General features: G+C 44.7%; 1 protein-coding gene across 1 annotated transcript; it reads left to right on the plus strand.

The window, feature by feature from the left end:
• Positions 1-7260: 7260 nt before the first annotated feature.
• Positions 7261-20881, plus strand: UBIAD1 (UbiA prenyltransferase domain containing 1; the record flags this gene model as incomplete). The annotated part of the gene is made up of 2 exons (XM_079725876.1): positions 7261-7789; positions 20394-20881. The coding sequence occupies 2 exons, from the start codon at positions 7261-7263 to the stop codon at positions 20879-20881; spliced, it is 1017 nt and encodes a 338-aa protein (XP_079582002.1).
• Between the last annotated feature and the right edge of the window lie 407 nt (positions 20882-21288).

Below are 21288 nucleotides of genomic sequence, written 5' to 3' on the forward strand. Positions count from 1 at the left end.
AAAAAAACAAGGAATAATTGGTTCTGAAAAGCTTTTAAATACTCCAGTGCCGAGAAGAGTGCAGAAGGAAGTGTCAGCCTTCAGGGGAGAGGAAACCCAAGGACTCCAGATGAGAAAACCACAGAATGTGTGCGCTTGTCTGGGGGAGGAAGGCTAGCAAGGAATTTCCAGTCTCAGGAAGGAACCAGCACATCTGTATAAGGTCTAAGGCCCACAGGCCATCTGCTCCAGAGAGAATTCAATTAAAATACTAGAAGTTAAATCCGAAGGGTCTTGGCGAGGGCTTACTGAAGTTAAAGTCAGGTGGGGTCGGGGGAAGCAGAGAGGATGAAACCGAGATGGAACCGAGCTCAGCTCCGGGGAATGGGTTCTTGAGAGGCCTCCACGGTGGAGCGCAAGGGGCTGACACTGACGTTGGTCCTCTTTGAGGACAATCTGTAGGGGGCTCTAAGGAAGGGGTGACTGATGGGCAAGGAGACCCAAAAGCGCCCCAGCAATACAGGAGCTGATGGGCCGGCCTTCGTGGCGCCAGAGACGCACAGCAGGCTAAAGGGTTCGGTGGTTTCCTGCGGGTTCGGGAGGAGGTGGGCGTCGCCTCGGGGGTGCGGGTCCAGGGCTCAGGCGGCGCCCAACTCCGTGGGGGCCAGTACTGAGGGGACCCCACGTCCCAGACGGACGACTTCCCGGGGTCCCCCCCACGGACCAGGTTGACCGTGGGTCTGGAAATTCCGCCGCCTTGGAGGGGTCGGTGCCAGGTCCCAGACTCACCGCGCGGCTTCGGCCAAGGCCTCAGCTGCTGCCGCCAGCGCCGGTACCGCCGCTTCAGGCCCCCGACCCCACCACCCGCCTTCCCCGCTGTCCTCTAAGCCGGGCGGGAGGGAAGGCGGGCTCCCAGCCCTAAGGACCAATCGACGGGCGTAAGGAGAAGATGGAGTGGAACATCGGCCAATAGTCATTAAGGAGAAGTGAGGCTTCGGGACCCGGCTTCTCAAGGGGGCGGGGACTGTTCAAATAGACAAACCCCATGGCCAGTGGCAGGCGAAAGGAGGCTTAGGTCCACTCGGGAGAACCAATCGGTCATGAGTTGACTTCAGTCACTTCCACGCACACATCCGGTGCATCGCTACTATAATTCCCCTCTGCACCTGGGCTGTGGAGGTACGCATTCCGCTCTCTGGGTACCGTGGAATGGAACCACGAGGCGGTAAACGGAGGTTCGCGACCCCGCCGGATTTAATTTTCGAGACCAGATTGTGAGCGATGCCAGCTCCTTGTAATCACTGGAGCAAAAGAAGTGGAATTTTCGGACTAGCGCTACTTGTGCATCCGTGATTTCTCTTTTGTGAAATGTAATACGCATTTGAAAGCGTTTTTAGATTTCCCCACTTTTCCAAAATTATCTAGCTCACAAGATCATTCGCGAGAAACCGTAGACAAGTTTTAGCTAAATAAGGTGCTCGTAAACAAATAAAAAACATCCTTTCGAAAATCAATAGCAAAAATGGAATTTGACTACCTCTCTTTTTTTAAAAAATCACGGTCTGTTTATTATAGTAAGCATTGAAAATTCCTAAATACCTCACAATAGGAGTCAGATTAAATAAAATATAGTAATTTATATTAAGGAAAATGTAGGTAGCCATTAATAATCGTAATGTAGATGAATATTTGCTAAGAAGGAAAGGGGTTCACAATTATACCATGTAAGTATAATATAACCTATTAAAAATTTATATTTCTTATGTGTCTGTGTTCACATGGGGAAAATATGCAACTAAGATGTAATGGAATTTGGGGAAGGCATATTTTTTCTTTACACATTACCATCATTTACTTTTTTACTTTAATTAAATAAAAAGTGTTTGTTGAAGAGGTGTGAGTTTCCAGAAGTACTAAATTACCAAATAAAAGAGGTTTGGTAATATTCTGTGGCTAAAAAACGCTTTGGCAGATTTAAGAGAAAAAGAAAAAAGACTACTTTTTTTTTTGATGTGGACCATTTAAAAAATCTTTATTGAATTTGTTACCATATTGCTTCTGTTTTATGTTTTGTGTTTTTTTTTTGGTCATGAGGCATGTGGGATCTTAGCTCCCTGAGGGGATCAAACCCACACTCCCTGCATTGGAGGGTGAAGCCTTAACCACTGGACCGCCAGGGAAGTCCCATGACTACTTCTTTAGGTTTAGAATCTTTACATTGATTCTTCTGTGAAATAATTGTTCCTCTGAATTTCACATTTTTCACTTGTTTTCAACATCTCTATATTTAGTCGTTAAACATTTTTGAATATGTAATACATTCACTATTCAAATCTCAAAATAATTAAAAATTATGCTTATCATTATGTCTTGTTCCACCCCTGCCCCTTCACTACTTATTTTCTTAGTTCTTATGTATCCCTAGATTTTACATTTTTTACATTTCTATGTAAATAAAAGACAAATATAAATATATATTCTTATTTCCCTCTTTTGTTACGCTATATACACAGTTCTGTACTTTTTAGAATTCTAGGATACCTTGGCTTCCCTGGTGGCGCGGTGGTTAAGAATCTGCCTGCCAATGCAGGGGACATGGGTTCAAGCTCTGGTCCGCGAAAAACCCCACATGCCGCGGAGCAACTAAGCCCGTGTGCCACAGCTACTGAGCCTGCGCTCTAGAGCCCGCGAGCCACAGCTGCTGAAGCCCGCGTGCTGCAACTGCTGAAGCCCACGTGCCTAGAGCCTGTGCTCCGCAGCAAGAGAAGCCACCGCAATGAGAGGCCCGCGCTCTCCGCAACTAGAAGAAGCCCGCGCGCAACAACGAAGTCCCAATGCAGCCAAAATAAATAAATTTATTTTTAAAAAAAATTCTAAAAAAAAATTCTACGGTATCTTAGAGATCTTTCTTAGTGTATATAAGGCTTCCTTGTTCTTTTGTTATTCTTATAGCTGCATAGTGTTCCATCACATGGATATATCATAATTTATATTTCCATTTCTCTGTTGATGGACACGTGTTATTTTCAAATTCATGCTATTACTAATGATGCTGCAATGAATGCCTTTGTAGATATATAATTTTATTCCCTGGCAGCTATACAAAATAGTACCAGAAATGCGATTATAGGGTCAGAGGGTAAATGCATGTGTAATTCGATGGATATTGTCAAATTCATCTCTGTAAGGGAGGTATCAATTTTCATTTCCACCAGCAATATATGAGGTTTTTGTCTCCCTAAGACGTGGTATGGCCCTGTTTTCTAATTAACAATCAAAGATGGTTTTATAATAATAGTAATCAGTGCATTTATAGGTCTCTTTTCAGTTTACAAAGAGCTTTCTTGTCCATTATGTTAAAATAATAACTAATATTTATTGAGCACTTACTTACAAGCTATCAGGTGTTTTGGCGGACATTATAGAGTAGTGGGTAAAAGCATCTTGGAGTCAAAACTAACTGATTTTGAAACTTAGCTCCAGCATTTACTGACTATATGAGAAAGCACTTATGTACCTATTTCCTTATTTATAAAACTAGAAGGATTATAATGTACCTACTTCGGTAGGCGGTATTGTGTGGGTTAAATGCTAATACATGTAAAGTACCCAAAACACTGTATGACACATATGCACAGTCAGTAAATGCTGTCACTGCTGTTCCTGAACATCTCTATGAATGAGACAGTTCATATTGTTCCCACTTTGTATAGGAGTAATCTGATGTCCAGAGGAATTGGGTCATACAGTTGGTAAGTGTAGAGCCAGGATTTGAATATATCTGCTGCTTCTTCTTGTCTGATTTGGCAGCATTGGATATTCAGGTTTGGCCAGCATGGCAAGTATGTGCTGGGTGGTGGAGTTGTAAATGTTTAACAACCAGCTGGGAAGGGAGGGCGGCATGTATGTATATACTGGGCTTCCTTCATCATGTGTGACCTGTGAGGTCAGAATGCTCTGTCTTGAAATTCTTAATGATTTTGAACAAGAGGTCCTGCATTTTTATTTTGCACTGGGCACCAAAATCATGTAGTCAGTCCTGTGTCCATATATGTTATATGTGTATTATAACGTTCACTAATACGAAGAATGTGTAGCATGAAACTTACAAATAATAATAAAATACACGATACTCTTTACTATAAATTCCATATAGCCAGTTGATTCTAACAGTATGCTTTCTTTGATATTGTGTAGCCTCTGTATGGTTGCATTGACCAATGAGTGTAGTTCCAACATGACTGTTAGTTGATATTATCTTTTTTTTAAAAAAAAAAATATGGGCTTCCCTGGTGGCACAGTGGTTAAGAATCCACCTGCCAATGCAAGGGGCACGGGTTCAAGCCCTGGTCCGGGAGGATCCCACATGCTGTGGAGCAACTAAGCCCGGGCACCACAACTACTGAGCCTACGCCCTAGAGCCCGCGCGCCACAAGTACTGAGCCCGCGCGCCACAAGTACTGAGCCCGTGCGCCACAACTACTGAGCCTGTGCTCTAGAGCCCGTGCTCCAGGACAAGAGAAGCCACTGCAATGAGAAGCCTGCACACCGCAATGAAGAGTGGTCCCCGCTTGCTGCAACTAGACAGAGCCCACAGCAATGCAGCCAAAAATAAATAAATAAATAAATCAAATTAAATTAAATTTAAAAAATATATATTTTAAAATATTTATTTAGGCTGTGCTGGATCTTAGTTGCGGCTCGTGGGATCCTCGTTGTGGCATGCGGGATCTTTAGTTACGGCATGAGAACCCTTAGTTGCAGCATGCATGAAGGATCTAGTTCCCTGAACAGGGGTCAAACCCGGGTCCCCTGCATTGGGAGCGTGGAGTCTTACCCACTGGACCACCAGGGACGTCCCAGTATTATCTTTTACATTAAGGAGTAGGTGGAAAGTGAAACAATTGAGATACATTGAACTTCACTAGTTCATCAATGACATGAATGGCTTCTTTGCTGAATTGGATAATATTCTAGTACTGGAAGTATATTTCCTCAAATTTTTGCTGCTACGCAAAACGAAACAGCTACAGAGTTGACACACAAAATTTAATCTGCATTATTAACTTTTCTGCATCACTTTCTTAATTCCAGATGATGTACAAAACAATTATGAAGCATTTGCTGATTTGAGTGGTATGAATACTCCCATCATGGCAGATTTCAAACCACCAGCGGATATCACTGAAAGAACAGGTAGGAAGAGATAAGCAGCTGCACATCATTATGTAGTATTTCCACAATGCAGTTGAAATAGACATAAATAACCTGAAGAGCATAAATGGTAAAGTGTAGTGAAATAATTAGGAAGTAATGAGTTTTGAGTATTTGTTACCTTGGCTTTTAATATAATGGATCTACTTGTAAGTTTGTATAATTTAATTTTAATAATGGCTTTGCTTAATGACTGCTCACAAAATTCCTAAAAATTTAACAATGGGCTCTCTCCAGCCAGAACAAGCTACAGATATGGACCATAAGCTCCCAGAAGGCAGGAAATGGAGACACAAAGCTGGCCAACTGGTGGGTGGGGAGGAGGGCAGTTCTGTGCATGAATAAGTAAATAAATTAGAAGAAAGATAAAAAGGCAGTCAGGGCAGTATATGGAATATGCATAATAAAAAGTGGAAATTATTGCTGTTGTTATTATTACCAGAGCTAATAATTTCTTTTTTTAAATTTTAGTTTAGTTTTTTTAAATTGAGCTATAGTTGATTTACAATATTGTGTTAGTTTCAGGTGTACACCAAAGTGATTCAGATACATATGTATATATTCTTTTTCAGATTCTTTTCCATTATAGGTTATTACAAGATATTGAATATAGTTCCCTGTGCTGTACAGTAAATCCTTATTTATCTATTTTATTTATAGTAGTGTGTATCTTTTAATCCCATACTCCTAATTTACCCCTCCCCCCTTTCTCCTTGGTAACCATAAGTTTGTTTTCTGTTTCTGAGTCTGTTTCTGTTTTATAAAAAAGTTCATTTGTATTATTATTATTATTTTTTTTTTTTTTTTTGCGGTACGCGGGCCTCCCACTGCTGTGGCCTCTCCCGCCGCGGAGCACAGGCTCCGGACGCACGGGCTCAGCGGCCATGGCTCATGGGCCCAGCCGCTCCACGGCATGTCAGCCATGGCTCACGGGCCTAGCCGCTCCACGGCATGTGGGATCCTCCCGGACCGGGACCGGGACACGAACCCGTGCCCCCTACACCGGCAGGCGGACTCTCAACCACTGCGCCACCAGGGAAGCCCCCATTTGTATTATTTTTAAGATTCCCCATATGTGATATCATATAATATTTGTCTTTCTCTGTCTGACTTCACTTCATATGATAATCTCTAGGTCCATCCATGTTGCTGCAAATGGCAATATTTCATTCTTTTTTATGGCTGAGTAATATTCCATTTTATATATATCTTTATCCATTCATCAGTTGATGGACCTTTAGGTTGCTTCAATGTCTTGGCTAAGCTAATAATTTCCTAGACATCGTCATTTCCCATTTCAGAGCTTCGGTTTTCTCATTTGGAAAGGAAGTTTAATTACACCTTTCTTATCACCCTCAATGTGCTCCCTGATTTTTATCCGTTTTATTCACTGTTGCGTGCAATAGTAGGTGTTCAGTAAATCTTGTTGCACACAGTAGGCACTCAATAAATGCGTGTTGAATGAAAAAAATGAATGAGTCCTATTTCCGTGAGAGAAAGCTCTTGGTAAGTCGTAAAGCGACACGCATTCGTGGCCCTTCTTGAGATACTAAGTGAGGCTGTTTCCAGCAAGTCCGGGAGCAATTGCCGCTCGCGGACCGTCGGGGAGACGAAGGGCTGGACCGCTGGGTCGCTGCACTGCCCCGGCCCCGCCCCCGCCCCAAGCCCCGGCCCCGCCCTCAGCCTGGCCCCGCCCTCAACCCCGCCCCGGCCCAGGCCCGCGCAGCCGGTCCCTGTTTCCCGGCGGGCCGGCAGTGGCGGGCGCGGAAGATGGTTGCCACCGCAGCTCCGTAGAGGCGGCAGCGGTTCAGTCTCGGGCTTTAGGGCGAGGCGGGCGTCTGGAAGCTGTCCTTGCCCAGGTGACAGGAGGTCGAGGAGGCGCCGCCGGGCCTCGTGGGGTGCCAGGCCCGCTCGCTGCAGTCCCCGGGCCCCGCCGCCTCCCTATCCCTGCCCCCGGGTGGAACCGAAGAAGGTCAGGTCTGCCGCCCCGCCCGTCCTCGCCTCAGGGCGGACGCTGTGTGTGGGTGGCCCACTGTTTAGCATTGACTTCACCCAAGTGCGTTCTCCATGGCGGCCTCGCAGGTCCCGGGGGAGAAGATTAACATCCAGGCAGGAGAGACGGCCAAGGTCGGGGGCAGGGACCTGCTGGGGAACGGCTGTCCCGAGCAGGAGAGACCACCGCAGCGCTCGTGGAGGCAGAAGTGCGCCTCCTATGTTCTGGCCCTGCGGCCCTGGAGCTTCAGTGCCTCACTCACCCCGGTGGCCCTGGGCAGTGCCCTGGCGTACAGATCCCAGGGCGTCCTGGATCCCAGGCTACTGGTGGGTTGTGCCGTAGCTGTCCTCGCTGTGCACGGAGCTGGCAATTTGGTCAACACTTACTACGACTTTTCCAAGGGCATTGACCACAAAAAGAGTGATGACAGGACCCTGGTGGACCGAATCTTGGAGCCCCAGGATGTCGTCCGGTTTGGAGTCTTCCTCTACACCTTGGGCTGTGTCTGTGCTGCTTGCCTCTACTACCTGTCCCCGCTGAAACTGGAGCACTTAGCTCTCATCTACTTCGGAGGCCTGTCTGGCTCCTTTCTCTACACAGGAGGTAAGAATTGGCCTGTTTGCTGTGCTGCAGGTTTTAGTTGCAGGTATTGGAAACTGCGGTTTGCATAGGAATTATAGGGTTAGTGGAGAGGTGTCAAAGGTTATTTTCTTTTTTTTTTTCCTTTGGCCGCACCGCGCGGCCTGCGGAACTTCCCCCACTCGGGATCCATCCGGCGCCCCCTGGGAGTGGAAGCTGGAGTCTTAACCACTAGACCACCAGGGAAGTCCTCAAAGGTTATTTTCTGAATTAGGCCACTTTATGTGAAATCTATAATGTTTGGGTCGTGTGGATTTGGGGGATAGCATTCCTGGCTTGGCTTATGGATGTTAGGAGTAACTTATATATGGAAATTTTTTGTGTCTAGTTTCCACTGGTTGGTCATACCTTATAATGCCACAGTTTCAAATTTTAGTGTAATTAAATTTGAAAAGCTCAAAGTATACACCTGATTATTTTCAGCTAGTTTGCTAGGTGATCCCTTGCAGCAGGCTGATTAAGGTAGTGATGGGCTGGTGGTTAAGACCTTTTTATTGAGCACCTATTATGTGCCAGCCTCTGTTCTATGTGAACACAGCAGTCAAGTCCCTGTCCTTGTGGAAGTGATTTTATATATCATGAGGAGAGACAGAAAATAAAGATAGTAAATTATGGGTAGGATGACCAACATCCTGGTTTGCTCAGCACTGAGTGTTCCTAAGATGTGGGGCTTTGGAAACCAGGAGAGTTCCTGGTAAGCCAGGATGAATTTGTACCTTGGTTACAGTACCTGAAAAGAAGATAAGTGCTGTAGGGAAAAGAAGGAGAGCAAGGAAGAAGGACACAGCTGACTGCTTTAACTAGTTTGATCAGGGTAGGCCTCGTAAAAGAGGTAACATGTGAACAAAGATTGTAAGAGGTGACAGGTGAGGGAGTTGCCTGAGCAGATATCTGGAGGAAGAGTATCTTGGAACAGCAGTTGCCAAAGGCAGGAGTGTCCCTGAAGAGTTGGAGTAATAGCATGGAGTCCAGGGTGTGAATGAGGGAGAGAGTGAAAGGAGGAAAAATAAGACAAGTTCGTTGCGGGGGGAGGGTGGGCAGGGTGGCACAAAAATGCTGTAAGCCTTAATGTTTTAAAAGAATCACTCTGGCTAAGGTACTGAGAATGGATAAAGAGGGGTAAGGGTAGCAGCAGGAGCACCCAGAAGGAGGCTGTTGAGTAAACCAGGCAAGAGATGTCTGGTGGCTTGAATCAGGGTGGGAGTAGTGGAGAGGGAAGTAGTCAGATTCTGAATTTATTTTGAAGGTAAACAGGGTTTGCTGATAGTTGGGATGTGAGGCAGGAGAGAAACAGAGAAATTAAACATAACTCTAAGGTTTTGTCCTGAGTAACTGGAATAGTGGTGTTGATGTCTAGTGAGAGAGAGAAGGTTGAAGATAGGTCTGTGGAGAGAAAGTTGAGAAATTCTTTGGACATCTTAATGTATTAGATTTCCAAGGGGGTGTCAAATTGATAGTTGGATATGAGTCTGAGTTGGGAGAAGAGGTCTGAGCTGGAGATAGAGATTTTTGGGAGTCTTGCACATAGATAAAGTTGTACGACTTGGGGAAATCCTGGAGCGGGGCAGTGTTGATAGACCTGAGGCTGAGCCCTGGGGCACTCCAACATTAAGAGGTGGGGAGAGTAGAAGGAAGGCAAAGGGAACTGCAGTGGAGCATCTGGAGGAGAAAGAAGAAAAGCAAGAGACTGTGGTGTCCTGGCAGCCAATTGTAAAACGTTCAATGAGGGAAATCAGCAGGGTGCTGAAATAGAATGAATGTATCAGCTAGTGGTGGATGGAAGAGGTCCTCTCTGTGAAGGTGACGCTTAAACTAAGACTTGACAGATAAGGAGCCAGCCATGGGTAGAATGGGGGTCTGATTTGGGTCCTTCAGGGATGAAGGAACAGCAAATGCAAATGTCCTGGAGTAGGGTAAGACTTGGCATCTTTTAGGATCTGCTGAAAGGCCAGCGTGATCAAGAGGAAGACTGAGATGCAGCTGTCGGGGCAGGCAGGGGCTAGATCGCGCTGTCTCATAGGGCCTCAGTCTCTGCCGGTTCCTCCTCACTCCCAACCTCCAAGCCTAGTCCTTGGACCTCTCTTCTTTAGCTCCATTCAGTCCCTTAGGGATTTTAGTCCGTCTCGTGTCTTCTATTGCCATCTATTAAGCTGGTGACAAACTTCTACCTCCAGACCAGATCTTTCCACTAAACTCCAAACTCAGATCCAGCTTCTCACTCAGTGACTTCTCTGAGAAGTTACAGGCATCTCAAGCTTGACGCGTCTGAGACCAGATTCCTCATCTGCTCCCCATAGAAACCTGCTGTACTTTCAGCTTTCCCCATATCACTCGATGGCAACTCCATCCTTCTCGTTCTTCAGGCTGAAGATCATGGGCATCATCCTTGACTCTTCTTTCTCACGTCTTGCATCCAGACCATCAGCTAGTCCCGTTGACTCCACTTCTTTTTTTTTTTTTTTTGAATTTTTGAATTGATTGATTGATTGATTGTACACGGGCCTCTCACTGTTGTGGCCTCTCCCGTTGCGGAGCACAGGCTCCAGACGCGCAGGCTCAGCGGCCATGGCTCACGGGCCCAGCCGCTCCGCGGCATGTGGGATCTTCCCGAACCAGGGCACAAACCCGTGTCCCCTGCACCAGCAGGCGGACTCTCAACCACTGCGCCAAGAGGGAAGCCCTGAATTTTATTTTTTTGTACAGCAGGTTCTTATTAGTTATCCATTTAATACATATCAGTGTATACATGTCAATCCCAATCTCCCAATTCATCACATGCCCCCCCACCTCCCCGCCGCTTTCTCCCCTTGGTGTCCATACGTTTGTTCTCTACTTCTGTGTCTCAATTTCTGCCCTGCAAACCGGTTCATCTGTACCATTTTCCAAGGTTCCACATATTTGCATTAATATACAATATTATATTCTCTTTCTGACTTACTTCACTCTGTATGACAGTCTCTAGATCCATCCATGTCTCTACAGATGACCCAATTTCATTCCTTTTTATCACTGAGTAATATTCCATTGTATATATGTATCACATCTTTATCCATTTGTCTGTCGATGGGCATTTAGGTTGCTTCCATGTCCTTCCTACTGTAAATAGTGCTGCAGTGAACATTAGGGTGCATGTGTCTTTTTGAATTATGGTTTCCTCTGGATATATGCCCAATAGTGGGATTGCTGGGTCATATGGTAATTCTAATTTTAGTTTTTTAAGGAACCTCCATACTGTTCTCCATAGTGGCTGTATCAATTTACGTTCCCACCAACAGTGCCAGAGGGTTCCCTTTTCTCAACACCCTCTCCAGCATTTGTTGTTTGTACATTTTCTGATGATGCCCATTCTAACTGGGTGTGAGGTGATCCCTCATTGTAGTTTTGATTTTCATTTCTCTAATAATTAGTGATGTTGAGCAGCTTTTCATATGCTTCCTGGCCATCTGTATGTCTTCTTTGGAGAAACGTCTATTTAGGTCTTCTGCCCATTTTTGGATTGGGTTGTTTGTTTTTTTAATATTGAGCTGCATGAGCTGTTTATATATTTTGGAGATTAATCCTTTGTCCGTTGACTCGTTTGCAAAAATTTTCTCCCATTCTGAGGGTTGTCTTTTCATCTTGTTTGTAGTTTCCTTTGCTGTGCAAAAGCTTTTAAGTTTCATTAGGTCCCATTTGTTTATTTTTGTTTTTATTTCCATTACTCTAGGAGGTGGATCAAAAAAGATCTTGCTGTGATTCATGTCAAAGAGTGTTCTTCCTATGTTTCCCTCTAAGAGTTTTATAGTATCCGGTCTTACATTTAGGTCTCTAATCCATTTTGAGTTTATTTTCGTGTATGGTGTTAGGGAGTGTTCTAATTTCATTCTTTTACATGTAGCTGTCCAGTTTTCCCAGCACCAATTATTGAAGAGACTGTCTTTTCTCCATTGTATATCCTTGCCTCCTTTGTCATAAATTAGTTAACCACAGGTGTGTGGGTTTATCTCTGGGCTTTCTATCCTATTCCATTGATCTATGTTTCTGTTTTTGTGCCAGTACCATATTGTCTTGATTACTGTAGCTTTGTAGTATAGTCTGAAGTCAGGGAGTCTGATTCCTCCAGCTCCGTTTTTTCCCCTCAAGACTGCTTTGGCTATTTGGGGTCTTTTGTGTCTCCATACAACTTTTGAGATTTTTTTGTTCCAGTTCCATAAAAAATGCCATTGGTAATTTGATAGGGATTGCATTGAATCTGTAGATTGCTTTGAGTAGTAGAGTCATTTTCACAATATTGATTCTTCCAGTCCAAGAACATGGTATATCTCTCCATCTGTTGGTATCATCTTTAATTTCTTTCATCAGTGTCTTATAGTTTTCTGCATACAGGTCTTTTGTCTCCCTAGGTAGGTTTATTCCTAGGTATTTTATTCTTTTTGTTGCAATGGTAAATGGGAGTGTTTCCTTAATTTCTCTTTCAGATTTTTCATCATTAGTGTATAGGAACGCAAGGGATTTCTGTGCATTAATTTTGTATCCTGCAACTTTACCAAATTCATTGATTAGCTCTAGTAGTTTTCTGGTGACATCTTTAGGATTCTTTATGTATAGTATCATGTCATCTGCAAACAGTGACAGTTTTACTTCTTCTTTTCCAATTTGTATTCTTTTTATTTCTTTTTCTTCTCTGATTGCCGTGGCTAGGACTTCCAACACTATGTTGAATAATAGTGGTGAGAGTGGACACCTTGTCTTGTTCCTGATCTTAGAGGAAATGGTTTCAGTTTTTCACCATTGACAATGATGTTTGCTGTGCATTTGTCGTATATGGCCTTTATTATGTTGAGGTAGATTCCCTCTTTGCCCACTTTCTGGAGAGTTTTTATCATAAATGGGTGTTGAATTTTGTCAAAAGCTTTTTCTGCATCCATTGAGATGATCATATGGTTTTTCTTCTTCAGTTTGTTAATATGGTGTCTCACATTGATTGATTTGCATATATTGAAGAATCCTTGCATCCCTGGGATAAATCCCACTTGATCATGGCATATGATCCTTTTAATGTGTTGTTGGATTCTGTTTGCTAGTATTTTGAGGATTTTTGCATCTATATTCATGAGTGATATTGGTCTGTAATTTTCTTTTTTTGTATTATCTTTGTCTGGTTTTGGTATCAGGGTGATGGTGGCCTCATAGAAAGAGTTTGGGAGTTTTCCTTCCTCTGCAATTTTTTGGAAGAGTTTGAGAAGGATGGGTGTTAGCTCTTCTCTAAATGTTTGATAGAATTCACCTGTGAAGCCATCTGGTCCTGGACTTATGTTTGTTGGAAGATTTTTAATGACAGTTTCAATTTCATTACTTGTGATTGGTCTGTTCATATTTTCTATTTCTTCCTGGTTCAGTCTTGGAAGGTTATACCTTTCTAAGAATTTCTCCATTTCTTCCAGGTTGTCCATTTTATTGGCATACTTGCTTAGTCTCTCTACTAAGAGAGTGGTAGTCTCTTAGGATGCTTTGTATTTCTGTGGTGTCTGTTGTAACTTCTCCTTTTTCATTTCTAGTTTTATTGATTTGAGAACTGTCCCTCTTTTTCTTGATGAGTCTGGCTAATGGTTTATCAATTTTGTTTATCTTCTCAAAGAACCAGCTCTTAGTTTTATTGATCTTTGCAATTGTTTTCTTTGTTTCTATTTCATTTATTTCTGCTCTGATCTTTATGATTTCTTTCCTTCTACTAACTTTGGATTTTGTTTGTTCTTCTTTCTCTAGTTCCTTTAGGTGTGAGATTAGATTGTTTATTTGAGATGTTTGTTGTTTCTTGAGGTAGGATTGTATTGCTATAAACTTCCCTCTTAGAACTGCTTTTGCTGCTTCCCATAGGTTTTGGATCGTCATGTTTTCATTGCCATTTGTGTCTAGGTATTTTTTGATTTCCTCTTTGATTTCTTCAGTGATCTCTTGGTTATTTAGTAACGTATTGTTTAGCCTCCAGGTGTTTGTGTTTTTTACATTTTTTCCCTGTAATTGATTTCTAATCTCATAGCATTGTGGTCAGAAAAGATGCTTGATATGATTTCACTTTTCTTAAATTTACTGAGGCTTGATTTGTGACCCAAGATGTGATCTATCCTGGAGAATGTTCTGTGCGCACTTGAGAAGAAAGTGTAATCTGCTGTTTTTGGATGGAATGTCCTACAAATATCAATTAAATCTATCTGGTCTGTTGTGTCATTGAAAGCTTGTGTTTCCTTATTAATTTTCTGTTTGGATGATCTGTCCATTGGTGTAAGTGAGGTGTTAAAGTCCCCCACTATTATTGTGTTACTGTCGATTTCCTCTTTTATAATTGTTAGCAGTTGCCTTATGTATTGAGGTGCTCCTATGTTGGGTGCATATATATTTATAATTGTTATATCTTCTTCTTGGATTGATCCCTTGATCATTATGTAGTGTCCTTCCTTGTCTCTTGTAACATTCTTTATTTTAAAGTCTATTTTATCTGATATGAGTATTGCTACTCCAGCTTTCTTTTGATTTCCATTTGCATGGAATATCTTTTTCCATCCCTCAGTCTGTATGTGTCCCTAGGTCTGAAGTGGTTCTCTTGTAGACAGCATATATATGGGTCTTGTTTATGTATCCATTCAGTGAGCCTGTGTCTTTTGGTTGGAGCATTTAATCCATTCACATTTAAGGTAATTATTGATATGTATGTTCCTATTACCATTTTCTTAATTGTTTTGGGTTTGTTTTTGTAGGACCTTTTCTTCTCTTGTGTTTCCCACTTAGAGAAGTTCCTGTAGCATTTGTTGTAGAGCTGGTTTGGTGGTGCTGAATTCTTTAACTTTTGCTTGTCTGTAAAGCTTTTGATTTCTCCATCGAATCTGAATAAGATCCTCACCGGGTAGAGTAATCTTGGTTGTAGGTTCTTCCCTTTCATCACTGTAAATATGTCATGCCACTCCCTTCTGGCTTGTAGAGCTTCTGCTGAGAAATCAGCTGTTAGCCTTATGGGAGTTCCCTTGTATGTTATTTGTCGTTTTTCCCTTGCTGCTTTCAATAATTTTTCTTTGTCTTTAATTTTTGCCAATTTGATTACTATGTGCCTCAGCGTGTTTCTCCTTGGGTTTATTCTGTATGCAACTCTCTGCGCTTCCTGGACTGGGGTGGCTATCTCCTTTCCCATGTTAGGGAAGTTTTCGACTATAATCTCTTCAAATATTTTCTCAGGTCCTTTCTGTCTCTCTTCTCTTTCTGGAACCCCTATAATGTGAATGTTGTTGCGTTTAATGTTGTCCCAGAGGTCTCTTAGGCTGTCTTCATTTCTTTTCATTCTTTTTTTCTGTATTCTGTTCTGCAGCAGTGAGTTCCACCATTCTGTCTTCCAGGTCCCTTATCCGTTCTTCTGCCTCAGTTATTCTGCTATTGATTCCTTCTGGTGTATTTTTCATTTCAGTTATTGTATTGTTCATCTCTGTTTGTTTGTTCTTTATTTCTTCTAGGTCTTTGTTAAATATTTCTTGCATCTTCTCTATCTTTGCCTCCATTCTTTTTCCGAGGTCCTGGATCATCTTGACTATCATTATTCTGAATTCTTTTTCTGGAAGGTTGCCTGTCTCCACTTCATTTAGTTTTTTTTCTGGGGTTTTATCTTGTTCCTTCATCTGGTACATAGCCCTCTGCCTTTTCATCTTGTCTATCTTTCTGTGAATGTGGTTTTTGTTCCACAGGCTGCAGGACTGTAGTGTTTCCACTTCTAACGTGCACTTGGGACTGGACCAGTTCTCGTCACTTCCCACCACTACCACTGTCATCTCCCTCAATTATTGCAGCTGATTCTTTACCCATCTCTGTGCATGCACCCTTGTCCCTTTCCTGGTGCTCCCAGATCAACAGCCAGAGTAATCCTGCAGCTATGTCAGTCTCAGTCGTCTGCTCAAAACTCTCCAGTGGCTCCCACCTCATTAGAGTAAAGGCCAGGGTCTTTACAATGACCGCCAGGGTCTGACATTATCTGCTCCACTCCCAACTCCCCCAACTCTCCGACCTGCTCTCCTCTTCACCATGCTCCAGCCACACTGCCCTGCTAGCTGTTTCTGGAACACACCAGGCATGCTCCTGCCTCAGGTCCTTTGAGATGCTGTTTCCTCTGTTTAGAACACTCTTCCCCCATATGTGTGTATGATTTGCTTTCTAACTGCCACCCATTTGCTCTAATGTCAGCTTCTACCCTATTTAAAATTACAAAACAATAACAATTTTTTTTCTGCAGCAGCTGAAAAAAATAAAATAAAATCACACACACACCCTGTGTTTCCCCTACAGTGCCTTCCCTATTGCTCTCCTCTGCTTTTTCTTCATAGCACATATTACATTCTAACCACATAAAGTACTTACTTTGTTAATTATCTTCCCCCTTAGACTGTAAACTCCCTGGAGGTAGGGATTTTAGTCTCTTTGTTCTCTCCATGGTGCCCAGAACAGTGCCTGGCAAGTAGTCAGTACTTAATATTTATTGAATGAACAAATGGGCAGACATTGAAATGTACTGAGCAGGGTAATGACATAATCTGATTTATGTTTTTTTTTAACGTTGACTTTTATCGATATATAGTTGACGTATGGTGAAATGCATGGATCTTAAGCGTTATAGTTTGATGAATTTTGACAAATACATACAGCTGTATGACCCGTACCCCTACCATAATACAGAACATTTCTGTCACCCCCAGAAGCTTCCTTGTGCTTTTTCCCTGTCAACCCCACTCTTCCCACCCCATCTAGAGGCAACCACTGTTGCGTGGTCTAGAACATCATGTAAATGGAATCATTCAGTATGAATTCTTGTGCCTGTTTTTGAGTTTTGTTGTGTTGTCATGTGTATCAATAGTTCCTTTGTATCACTGAGAGGTAGCCATTGTATGGACATACCACAATTTGTTTATCCATTATCCTGTTCAGCGACTTTTGGATTATTTCCATATTTTGGCTATTATGACTGAACATTCTTGTTCAAGTCTTTTGTGGATATTTGTTTTCATTTTTCTTGGGTAAATGCCTAGGAATCGAATTACTGGGTCATAGTTTAGATGATGTTTAACTTTATGAGAAGCTGCCAAAGTGTTTTCTGAAGTGGTTCTACTGCTTTCACCTCCCCACCAGCGAGGCATGAGAGTCCAAGTTACTCCACATACTTTTGATGCCAACATTTTGATTTATGTTTTAAGAAATTCATTCTGGCTGCTGTGCGGAGAACTAGCCCAGTGTTTCACTGTGCTGGCTCATGTGGAAAATGGTGTTGGGAGGAGGGGAATGCCTAAAAGGAAACTCCCAGGTGGGCCACATCTCTGAATCAGGTGGAGCACATGAGCCTTGGGTTGGACACTCAGGAAACAGGGCTTTCTGCTCAAGGGCTTTGTCATTTTCTGGTGTCAGATCACCTCAAGAAGCTTTGCTCATGTTATTTTTTGCCAGGCAATCTAAGGTGGTGTTCTTGGGTACTCTTGCCAGAGGTCAAGAGCCCCGAAGTCTGCTTGGAGAGCTGAGAAAAAATGCAGAAGAAGAGCAGACAGCTGGTGGAGAAATTTGCTAGATTGGTGCTGGGAGCATTCCTGCCTGGCATCTTCCTTGGGCAGGGGTAGTTGCCTAAATGTGTGAGATACCGCACAAGACATTGATTTCCTAATTTAGATTGGAGCCGAGGTGCTGCTTGAGAGACCTTCCTCCTGGAGGGCATGTCCTCAGACAACCAAATTATTTATCAAAACACTGCCTGGGAAGTACAGAATTAGTTTGCTGTGTGTTGGGGGTATCAGGGGCCATGCCTGTTATACCCTTTCCTGGAGATGCTTCATTCCAAAGAATCAAGGGTGGTCATTTAGCACTAAAGAATCCCAACCACTAGGTGTGGAGGTAAACTTGGGCTGCATCTTGTTCTTTGGCTACCAAGCTTTTAGATCTTTTACAGATCATTGTCCCTTATCATTTTAGGCTGTTTAAAATGCAATTGGTGACCCAATAGTTTTTTGTTTTTGATTTTCTGATCCTGAGGCCATGCCTTGGTAGCTTGATTAGATCAGAGGTTTCCCAAGCTTCTGTAGCAATATATGTGTGGATCACCTCTTTGAGTGGGTGTCTCTCACCCTTTCCACGCTGCTTTGCCTGTTTCAATCCAAGTGGGACATTTTTCATGACCTTGGTTCCAAATTCCAGGTGCTTGTTACTGTAGCTCTGTGTTCAGTTCATCCTTTGTGTCAAGCTCTGGGGAGCCAGCTGTTAACTGGCCAGACACAAGGCCCTGCCCTCATTGAAACCTACAGGTTAGTGGGAGAGACAGATTAAGAATTAGAAGTGTGGGAATTCCCTGGTGGTCCAGCGGTTAGGACTGTGAGCTTCCACTGCAGGGAGCACAGGTTCCATCCCTGGTCGGGGAACTAAGATCCCGCATGCCACACGGTGCAGTCAAAAAAACCCCCCAAAACTAGAAGTGTGATGAAGTTTATGAAAGTGGAAGTCAGGGTGCTGTGGAGCATATTGCAAGGGGAACCAAATGTGGTCTAGGGCTGAGGAAGGCTGTCTTGAGGAATGGTCTTTAAGAAGTCTTGAAGGATGAGTAGAAGTTAGCCAGGCAAGGGGCCGGGGTTGGGGGAGTGTCTGAAGGCCCTGAGGAACTGAAAGAAATATGTGTGGGGAGGGGAGGAGGGCTCAAAGTCAGGCAGGAGGGAAGCAGGGCAGGGCCAGAGGTGAGCTAGGTGGAAGATCTGGGGCTTTTTTATCCGGAGGACAACTTGTTGATAAGGGTTTTCAGGTGTATGTTGGGGGAGGGGCATGACCAGCTTAGTATTTTGAGAGGATCATTCTGGCTGCATTGTGGAGGTGCGATTAGGAATGGGGAGGGGAGGTGGTTATGAGAACAGAAGCTGAGGGGTCAGTTGGGAGGGTGTCCCAGTGTTCCAGGCATGAGATGACTTTGACTTGGATTTGGGGCTGGAGCATTGGGGCTGGAGAAACGGGGCCACTTTGCAAGATGGGGATTAGACAGGATGTGAAGTAGATTAGCAGTACGGGATGAAAAGTTAGGGATTATTTAGTGTTTTAACTTCATGGGAACCAGAGAGGCGAAGCAGTGTTATAAGTTCCCTGTCTTAGCTGTTTTACTCATTCTGTGGGTGAAAGTTGCTCTGTGTGGAGTTTGGGAACGCTGAACTTTCGCTGAGATTAACTGGAGATTTTCAAAACCGGAAGATGCTTCCAGAGGTTGTGGCTGAAAAGTAAGAGGCTGGGGTGGATATTCCATGAGGGGCTGGTCTCAGGGCATTCCTGACAGAAGCAGTGTCTTGCAGGGGTTGGTGGAGGATGAAAGAAACGCAAGCCCTGGCCCGTGAGACCCATGAGATCCTTCACGGGCTCTCCCGTTGAACTGTCTGTGACTCGGAACCCCCTGCTCTTTTTGCTTTTTTTCAACTTTTTTTTTTTTTTTTGCGGTATGCGGGCCTCTCACTCTTGTGGCCTCTCCCGTTGCGGAGCACAGGCTCCGGACGCGCAGGCTCAGTGGCCATGGCTCAGGGGCCCAGCCGCTCCGCAGCATGTGGGATCTTCCTGGACCGGGGCACGAACCCACGTCCCCTGCATCGGCAGGCGGACTCTCAACCACTGCGCCACCAGGGAAGCCCTTTTTCAACTTTTTTCAATTTTTTTTTTTTTTTTTTTGCCGTACGCGGGCCTCTCACTGTTGTGGCCTCTCCCGTTGCGGAGCACAGGCTCCGGACGCGCAGGCTCAGTGGCCATGGCTCACGGGCCCAGCCGCTCCGCGGCATGTGGGATCTTCCTGGACCGGGGCACGAACCCGCATCCCCTGCATCGGCAGGCGGACTCTCAACCACTGCGCCACCAGGGAAGCCCTTTTTCAACTTTTTTTTTTTTTTTTTTGCTGTACGCGGGCCTCTCACTGTTGTGGCCTCTCCCGTTGCGGAGCACAGGCTCCGGACGCGCAGGCTCAGCGGCCATGGCTCACGGGCCTAGCCACTCCGCGGCATGTGGGATCCTCCCGGACCGGGGCACGAACCCGCGTCCCCTGCATTGGCAGGTGGACTCTCAACCACTGCGCCACCAGGGAAACCCTTTTTTTCAATTTTTTATACAGTTTTTAAAGGTTACCTTCCACTTACAGTTATTACAAAATACTGGCTGTATTCCCCATGTTGTACAACACATCCCTGAGCCCATCTTACACCCAGTAGTTTGTACCTCCCACTCCCCATCCCTGTTTTGCCCCTCTACCCTCTTCCCCACTGGTAGCCACTAGTTTGGGAAGCCCCCGCTCTTTGTGGCAGGGCTTTGTTGGGGGACAGCAGGAAGGAAAACTCAGGGATGACTCTGAGACTGAACTGGGTGCTAAACGATACGTCTTCTCTGTCCCTCTGTGCCACTGGAGAAAAAAAAAATCAGATTTTGCCCTGGAGGGGAGGGGAATGCAACCACTGCCCCGCTTCCCAGCCTAAGAATATGCCCCGTGCAGCCACAGCAGCCTGCCTTTTGACTGCCGCGGTTTCCAGCCCCTGATCTCACAGCAACTCTCTATTTTCTGGCCTAGGAATTGGATTCAAGTACCTGGCTCTGGGAGACCTCATCATCCTCATCACTTTTGGCCCGCTGGCTGTGATGTTCGCCTACGCCGTCCAGGTGGGGTCCCTGGCGGTCTTCCCGCTGGTCTACGCCATCCCTCTCGCCCTTAGCACCGAGGCCATCCTCCATTCCAACAATACCAGGGACATGGAGTCCGACCGGGAGGCTGGCATCGTCACGCTCGCCATCCTCATCGGCCCCACTCTCTCCTACGTGCTCTACAACACGCTGCTCTTCCTGCCCTACGTGATCTTCAGCATCTTGGCCGTGCGCTGCAGCATCAGCCTGGCGCTGCCCCTGCTCACCATTCCCATGGCCTTTTCCCTTGAGAGACAGTTCCGAAGCCAGACTTTCAACAAACTGCCCCAGAGGACCGCCAAACTCAACCTTCTGCTGGGCCTCTTCTACGTTTCCAGCATCATTCTGGCACCAGCAGGCAGTCTGCCCAAACTCTAAGGGGACCAGTAGCCACACCTCACAACACGTGCCCCTTTCTTAGAATGTGTTGAAGGCAGAGTGTCTGAGGAGGGAAGGTGATTGGGCAGTGAGGGGCTTCAGGATGGCTTGTGAATGCCCACCTTTTTTTTATTATTACATTCTTAAAGGGAATGTTTTGGTTTTGTTATTTTATTCCGTTTTATGGGGACTCTTGAAACCACTCTGGCGTCAGAACAAGGTAAATTGGACGCATGGCCCTTGTTTTATTTATAATTTCCACTAGAGGGTGTTGTCCGGTCACTTTTAGTGGACAACGATGCCCTAAGGCTTGGTGAAGGAACCGCCCAGGTTGGCCTCCTGTCCTGAAAGGGCCATAGTCACTGGGCCAAGTGTCCTCTGCTGTTTTGGTCTGGCAGGATGCGTTG

Source organism: Hyperoodon ampullatus (assembly GCF_949752795.1).
Source record: "Hyperoodon ampullatus genome assembly, chromosome: 2".
Lineage (NCBI taxonomy): Eukaryota > Metazoa > Chordata > Mammalia > Artiodactyla > Ziphiidae > Hyperoodon > Hyperoodon ampullatus.